An 8,370-nucleotide genomic window follows, 5' to 3' on the forward strand; every position below is an offset into this window, starting at 1 on the left:
GGGCGCACGTGAGCCCCTCCCCGCCACTCTCAGCCCCCCCACAGAGGACGCTGCGGCCCAGGTGGAGCTCCAGCAGTCCACCACCCGCTTGGGGAACGGCGGACCAGCGGAGGGTGGGGAGTGGGTGCACAGGTGCCTGGGAGCCAGGGGTTGGGTGGTCCGTCCCTGGACCCTCGGGCTGCGTCAGGTGGAGGGCAGGGCCTGGGCAGGTGAGCTCCTGGGCAGGTGGTCCGGGATGAGGGCAGGGGAGGGGTGCAGGGATCTGCGGAAGCTGATGCTCAGAGAGCTCGGGAAGGGGTGCCCTGTGTGAATAACTACAACATTTTTTAAAAAAAATAAACTTGCGCCCTAACCGGTTTGGCTCAGTGGATAGAGCGTCGGCCTGCGGACTGAAAGGTCCCAGGTTTGATTCCAGTCAAGGGCATGTACCTTGGTTGTGGGCACATCCCCAGTAGGGGGTGTGCAGGAGGCAGCTGATCGATGTTTCTCTCTCATCGATGTTTCTAACTCTCTATCCCTCTCCCTTCCTCTCTGTAAAAAAATCGTCGGCCTGCGGACTGTAAAAAAAGAATTGCATTAAAAAAAATAAACTTGCTTTTAGAACAGTTTTGGATTTACAGAAATGTCATGAAGATAGTACTAGAGTTTCCAAGTACCTGGCTCTCAGTTTCCCCCATTATTGGCATCTTTCATCACTGTGGGATATTAACAAACTAATGTCCACACCTTGTTAACTAGCGCGGCTTTATTCAGATTCCTCGGTTTCCCCAATATCTACCCAGGACCCGCGGGACAGGCGTTTCTCAGCCTTCCCTCTTTCCGGACGCCGTGGGCAGCAGTGAGGAGGCGGCTCAGGAGTTTGGTAGACGCTCCTCTGTTGGGGTTCTTCAGGTGTGTTTCTCACCGTCTGGCTGGGGCAATGGCTGGATCTCTTTTGGCGCACCTGGCAGGGCCCCGGGGCAGCCAGCCTCCCCTCTCATTTCCATCTTGGATTGCTCATTCCCACTAGGACACCATGCCCACCCGCCCTTAAAACTGTTAGGACTGCCCTAACTGGTTTGGCTCAGTGGATAGAGCGTCGGCCTGCGGACTGAAGGGTCCCAGGTTCGATTCCGGTCAAGGGCATGTACCTTGGTTGCGGGCACATCCCCAGTAGGAGGCGTGCAGGAGGCAGCTGATCGATGTTTCTCTCCCATCGATGTTTCTAACTCTCTATCCCTTTCCCTTCCTCTCTGTAAAAAAATCAATAAAATATTTTTTAAAAAAAACTGTTAGGACTGTAGGGCAATATAACCCTCCTTAACAGCCCTTTGTAAGCTTCTCGCCACGGGAGACACAGGCCAGGAAAGCAAGCTTGCTGGACACCAGGAGTCAGACCATGTAAGGGACTGAAACCGTCCCGAAGACATCTGATCGCACACCTGAGTTCCACCGCATTCCAAGCCCCCCAGCTCAGCCCTCAACCCACCGACGACGATTCCCGCCGGGGACTGCATATAAGGGTGCTGCCATCTTCAACCCAATGTCCCCTGGGCTCAGTGCTGTGCAGCCCTCCCCTGTGGATAGCCCATCCCCCAGTCCCTTCCCGTAAATAAATTCAATTTTCTTAAACCACCATCTGAGATGGCTATTTAGCCTGCCCACAGGCACCACCCACCATGTTCACCTTTCAAAAACCACCATCTTTGTTCAGGACACTTCCAGAATATTTTGAACCAGTCGTTTTACCACAATCAGATGAAACATCTTTGTGCCCTAAGTGGTATTTACTGTTTGGGGGAGGGCTGCAGGCCACAGGGGCCACGCCTGCTGTTGGAGGGGGAGCTGTCCCACGGAGTCCCAGCTCCCTGCAGCAGGCTCCCCGTTACTGAACACGTGCGGGTTCTCTCTGGTGCTCAGGGTGATCCTGCAGAAGCAGCTGTCACTCTTTCTGGCGGAAGAGGCAGCTGTAGCCCCAGAGGGTAGTGATGTGTCCAAAGTCACCCAGCTCAAGACCTGGGTTCTTCCCCCTGCTACCTCCTTCTTTGAGCCAGGAGAGCTGTGTGGGGAGGACCCTGAAACCCCTGGGGGCCACCCTCTGCCCTCCCAGAGAATCCACTGGGCTCTTTCTGGAGCTCCAGCCCTCTGACATGTCAATGACTTCCCCACATGGCTGGCGATCCCCTCCCCTAACCAAGGCCCTCACCCTCCATCTTTGAATGCTGGCACCAGCCAGGCTCACTTCCCCACCCAGCCTAGAACCACCCCTCCTGAGTCCTTTGGGCTCAGCTAACCGTTGCCTCCTCCAGGCAGCCTTCCCTGATACCTGCTTCCCAAGTTGGAGCTGGGGGCCTCACCTGCACTGACCCGTGGCCTGTCCTTCCTCACCACGCTGAGTCACCTGGGTCAGAGCAGGGTCCAAAACTCACCTTCGTCCGTGGGCCCGTGCAGGGGCCCTGGCACACTGCAGGCACTCGATGGAAGGCTGGCGAATGAATGAGCGGACGAATGGAAAACGTGTGCAAACGGAGCGACTGTCAGTAAAAGGAAACCACTGTCCTTACAGCAGGCGTTCAAGACGCTCAGCTGTGCCCCCCAAAGGAGCAGAAATACAACATGGTCTCTCCAGAGAAGTGTGTGGGGCTCTCCCTACCTGGGCACCCGCTGGCTCTGCCACCTCACCAAGGCCTGGCCACCACCAGTTGTGCAGAATGGACAGACCACCAAGTCAACAGTGACTCAGTGCCGCCCCAGACACCTGCCCTCGGGCTCAGCCCCCAGGAGGGGCAGTGGGTATGTCACCACCACGTCACAGAGGACTCAGAGACGGGATGAACCTGCCCAAGACCACTCTGAGGCACTCCTTTTAGAAAAGCTAATCAGGATCACTACCCGTTAAAATTTGCAAACAACTCTGACTTTAAATATTCTAGAATTACTTGGCATCCCTTCCCAGCTGGTTTAAATGAGGCTTTGCAGTGTCCACCCGAAACTTCGCTGGCGGCTCGCTCCTTGTTTTCTGTTGGTTTCGGAGGGTTTGGGGTCTTTTCGCCCAGGAAGGGGGGATGGGGACACTGGCACCCGGACGAGTCCACACATCTCTGCTCGCGAATCTCGCCTGGCCTGGTGCGGGCTGGCTGGCCTTGGAGACGTGCCTCCTGTATGTGTGAAGAAGGGGCTGGTGACAACAGAACGTTTGTCTCAACACTCTGGCCAGCTCTGCACAGAGCCCACGTCTGTAGAATCGGCATTACTGTGGGGGTCCACTCTGGAGCACGTTAAGCAAATCTGGCCCACTGCCTCTTTGCACAGCTGCTGGCTAAGGAAGAGCTGTATGTTTCTAAACAATTGGAAAATACCAAAAAGAGCGTTTCCTGATCTGTGAAAACGACATGGAACTCGCTTTTCAGTGTCCACCAATAGCTTTGGCCACAGTCACCCCGTTTGCTCACATGTTGTCTGTGATGCTTCCAGCCACAGCAGCAGAGCTGACTACCTGTGACAGAAGCTGAAAAGTCCCACACATTTGCCACCTGCCCTTTATGGCAGGTCTGCAGCCCCCACAATAGGCGATTCCTTCAGATTTCTGAGCTAACCATGAATAAGCTAACAGTGTCCAAGACACGGGGAACAGACTTCCTTCAACTCTGAATGCCAGGATGACACCACACCCACAATTAGCGGCACTGCAGCCAAAGCCCAGCTCAGCACCAGCCAGCACGGCCTGTCGACCTGCCCGATGCCTACAAGCAGGTGTCCAAGCAGAGCAGCCCGACCCCCCAGCTCACCCTGCGCCCGGTGGGGTGCCAGGCTCCGCCAGCTCACTGCACCCCAGAAAAGGCCAAGGTCGAGTCCTACATATCAAAAGCTGTTTAATTATAAGATATGAATAGAAGCAAGGCCAAAACTGCAAACGAAAACTGTAGGAACTAACATCGCCTTCAAATCCCATGACATTTGTCTAATTCCCAAAACAAAAAAGATTCCCATCTTTGACACCCATGTACAAAATGGCTTAGATTAAGGCGCAGGCCAAGGTCAGACGGGCCCGCGTGGGTCCTTTGCCCAGGCCGCCTCATGGCTACATCCAGGTCCCGGCCCCAAGGAGTTCCCGTGGGGCCTGAGGTCCAGCTGCTCTCCCTCCCCGGAGAAACAGGGAAACGGGTGGAAGACATCTTGTTTTCTGAGGAATAAAATTTCTCCCTTGAGAAGTGTGGCTAACAAAGACGGTGTGCGAGTCTGTCTGGCGCTGGTATTTTGGGAGTGGATCATGGCTTGGTCCGTTCCCATGGTCTCCAAGGGCAGGACCGGGACCCCGTGGCTGGAAGGTCTGTGCCCTCACGTCACTCCGGTGGAAAATCTTCTGAACATGAGTCTGGAGGTTGCGTGGACGGACAGGGAGGAGCAAGGCCCCAGGGCCGCAGACCGTCCTGGTGGTCGGCAGCCCCAAGGCACCTGTCGTTCCGAGTGGCGGTGACACATGCAACATGATGGTGGACGGAGGGTGCCGGGAACGGGGCCGCTGGGCCAGCTCCACCACGGCATGCCGTGAGGTTCAGAGGTAGAAAACAAAACGCCAGTTCCAAAACATTCCCCCACGTTCCAGAAGCTCCTCGCAGATGCTCGCCTTGCTCGTGCTGCAGCTGGAGGCCAGGGAGTCGTGTGCTGGGATGCAGTCAAGAACGTGCAGATGCCCGTGATGTGGAAAGGGAAGCCCCAGTCCCTCTGTGCTGAGGCAGCGGAGCCGACACAAAGGACAGAGCCGGCCGTTGAGGGCTCCGGGGTGCCGGGCCCGTGGACCCCAAGGACCTGGCCACCCGGCCTGGTGCCCGTCCTGCCTCCAGGAAGGGCAGTCCAAGAGGTGACACCACTGGCATTTCGGAAAGTCGTGGCTGTTTATTAAGACATGGAGGGGTTGGACGGAGCACAGGCTGCAGACACTCCCAGGCTGACGAAGGAACCAGGATCAGGCTCAGACCAAGAGCCCCTGTCCATGTACCACCAGCTTTGCTGGCAGCTCTTACCCGGCTCCCCAGCCTGTCCAGAGGCGGGTCCAGACCCCATGCCAGCTGGACTGAGGGCCTGAGCCCACACCTCCAGGCCTGGCTTTCGGCATCTGGACCAGCTGCGCTGCAGAAGGAAAGCCGTGGCCTTCGGGGCAGACCCCTCCCTCCGGCCCAGGACGGAGCGTCTCCAGGGGAGCCGGAAGGAAGCAGCAGCATGGTGTAAGCACCAGATGTGGCAGATGTGCAGCCATCAGCGGGCAGAGGTGACGCTTCCTGCCCTTCTGAGGTTCCACCGAGACTCCAACTAGGAAGATGTGGGGCTGGGATCGCGGGACGGGGACCTCGGCGGTCCCAGGGGTTGCAGCAGCCACATGAGCTGGGAGCAGGGCCGGGGGTCCAGGTGTGGCTGGGCTTGAGATGTGAGCATTGGCCAGACCAGAGCACCAAGTTGGGGAATGGCAGGTCCAGTCTTGGAGGGACGGCAAGGGACTCAGGCTGCACTGTCCTCCTAGGCTGAGGTGCCTGGCAGGCCTGGAGGCTCAGGGGTGTGGCTGGCAGGACTCACGGGTTCCTGGGTGGACACACCGGCCACATCCTTGGGATCAGCCAGTTCTGGAGGCTGCTCTTCGGGCAGTGTGGGCTTGACCTGTGCTTCTCCTGGAGGCTGCTGGGAAACACAACCTCGGAGTCTTTCAGAGGCGGTGGGCCTTCGGCTGAGGCTGGCACACAAGGAGGCTGAGGTAGATCCTTCTGGAAGAGGAGAGAGCCCGCGGTAAGGTGTGGGCGAGGCCAGTGGAGCCTCAAGGGAGGAGAGGCAGGAGTCACTGTGCCCAGAGGGTCAGGCTCTAGGCGGGGGGTGGGGAACCTTTGTTCTGCCAAGGGCCATTTGGATATTTATAACGTAATTCACGGGCCATACAAAATTATCCACTTAAAAATTAGCCTGCTGTATTTGGTCAAATATTTAATTAACACCCCTAATGCCGTGGCAGGGCCAGACCAATGCTGTCACAGCCCTGATACGGCCCGTGGACCAGACGTTCCCCACTCCCTACTCTGGGCCCAATCCCACCGGCCAGCATGCAGGCCACCGGGTGGGGACCTGGCGCAGAAACCTGGCCCTGACATCACTGGCTCATGCCCCCACGCCTGACCTGCTAGCGCCAGCCCACCAGTTCTGTGGCAAAGCCAATGCCCATCGGGACTGAGACGCGTTGAGGACCGTGGGCACTGACCCAGGAGGCTTCCCCAAGGGCCTGGGAAAGGGTCTGGCTACAGGTGGGGTTAATGAATGTCAGACCTGGAGCCCTGCTCCTTTCCATATTTATAACGTAATTCACGGGCCATACAAAATTATCCACTTAAAAATTAGCCTGCTGTATTTGGTCAAATATTTAATTAACACCCCTAATGCCGTGGCAGGGCCAGACCAATGCTGTCACAGCCCTGATACGGCCCGTGGACCAGACGTTCCCCACTCCCTACTCTGGGCCCAATCCCACCGGCCAGCATGCAGGCCACCGGGTGGGGACCTGGCGCAGAAACCTGGCCCTGACATCACTGGCTCATGCCCCCACGCCTGACCTGCTAGCGCCAGCCCACCAGTTCTGTGGCAAAGCCAATGCCCATCGGGACTGAGACGCGTTGAGGACCGTGGGCACTGACCCAGGAGGCTTCCCCAAGGGCCTGGGAAAGGGTCTGGCTACAGGTGGGGTTAATGAATGTCAGACCTGGAGCCCTGCTCCTTTCCAAGGTAATACCACACCCAACGGTACTGCTGAGTGTGGCGTGTCACACCCGTGGGGAAGCCCCACGGATACCCCCTCCTCTGTGTGCTGGGCTGGCCCACACTCTCCCTGCTGTCACTCCCTCATGGCTGGGCCTGAGGTGTCAGGTCCCTGTAGAGCCCAGAGCCTGAGCTGTGACAGCTCTTGCCCTGGCAGAGGGGCTCCAGTGCACCCCGAGCCTAACACGGCATTCTCCGTGGTGAAAGCCGTTGAAAGCCATACCCAGGCAAGTGGGTGCTACTGTGCTGTGGGACCAGCACCTTCCTCAAGTCACACCTCACATGGCAGCCACATGGCCCCCTCCACGGGGATGGACACAACACCCAAACCAAAATCTCTGGAAACGGGGAGACACCAACACAGGATGGGGCTGCAGGGTTTAGTTGTAAAACTAGAGGCTTTACTCAACTTTAATTCTAGTTAGGGCTTATGGGTTATTATTTCTCGCAGACAGTCATAGCAAACTGGTATTCACCGCAAAGCCACTGCCCGTCCAGAACATGCCCAGCTCCCCGCGCCACAGGGCCAGGGCGCCGCTGGTGATCAGCGTGCAGGGCACCAGGTAGAGGAGGGCCGGCTGGCCACGCTGCATGAGGGCCAGGGCCATGAACGTCACCAGGAGGCCGATGCCATAGGCTGGAGGGACAGAGACAGCAGTGTGTTACCTGGGCCAGCGGTCCCCAGGGCCACACCCTCCCTCGAAGGAATGCTGGGAGCACAGGGTACCAGACATGACACAGGGACAAGCCAATGAGATTCGGGTACTTCCAGAAGTTAATGGAACCTTCTGGCATCTTCCAGGACATATGGCCCCCCTAGTCCTCAGGGGACAGGCAAGATATGAGTCAGGTTTCAATGAGAAACAGGAGGAGCGGAGAGGCTGGAGAGAGGACAGGACACTGGGGAGAAGAGGGGACATTAGGAGAGGAGGGGACACTGGGCAGAGGAGGGGACATTAGGGAGAGGAGGGGACATTAGGGAGAGGAGGGGACATTAGGGAGAGGGGGGACATTAGGAGAGGAAGGGACATTAGGGAGAGGAGGGGACATTAGGAGAGGAAGGGACATTAGGGAGAGGAGGGGACATTAGGAGAGGAAGGGACATTAGGGAGAGGAGGGGACATTAGGAGAGGAAGGGACATTAGGGAGAGGAGGGGACATTAGGAGAGGAAGGGACATTAGGGAGAGGAGGGGACATTAGGAGAGGAAGGGACATTAGGGAGAGGAGGGGACATTAGGAGAGGAGGGGACATTAGGAGAGGAGGGGACATTAGGAGAGGAGGGGACATTAGGAGAGGAGGGGACATTAGGAGAGGAGGGGACATTAGGAGAGGAGGGGACATTAGGAGAGGAGGGGACATTAGGAGAGGAGGGGACATTAGGAGAGGAGGGGACATTAGGAGAGGAGGGGACATTAGGAGAGGAGGGGACATTAGGAGAGGAGGGGACATTAGGAGAGGAGGGGACATTAGGAGAGGAGGGGACATTAGGAGAGGAGGGGACATTAGGAGAGGAGGGGACATTAGGAGAGGAGGGGACATTAGGAGAGGAGGGGACATTAGGAGAGGAGGGGACATTAGGAGAGGAGGGGACATTAGG

At 57.4% G+C, this 8,370-nt stretch overlaps 1 protein-coding gene across 1 annotated transcript in view; it reads right to left on the bottom strand.

Annotated features, from left to right (window-relative positions):
• Positions 1 to 3,834: 3,834 nt before the first annotated feature.
• The window catches only part of SPPL2B (signal peptide peptidase like 2B), a 15,667-nt gene continuing 11,131 nt past the window's right edge, over positions 3,835 to 8,370 (bottom strand). Inside the window, 3 exon segments of the mRNA XM_014533668.1 lie at positions 3,835 to 5,657; positions 5,660 to 5,735; positions 7,248 to 7,408. Coding sequence (XP_014389154.1) covers positions 5,494 to 5,657; positions 5,660 to 5,735; positions 7,248 to 7,408 — 401 coding nt within the window. The 3' untranslated portion in view covers positions 3,835 to 5,493.

This window comes from Myotis brandtii, unplaced genomic scaffold (genome assembly GCF_000412655.1).
Source record: "Myotis brandtii unplaced genomic scaffold, ASM41265v1 scaffold122, whole genome shotgun sequence".
Taxonomy (NCBI): domain Eukaryota; kingdom Metazoa; phylum Chordata; class Mammalia; order Chiroptera; family Vespertilionidae; genus Myotis; species Myotis brandtii.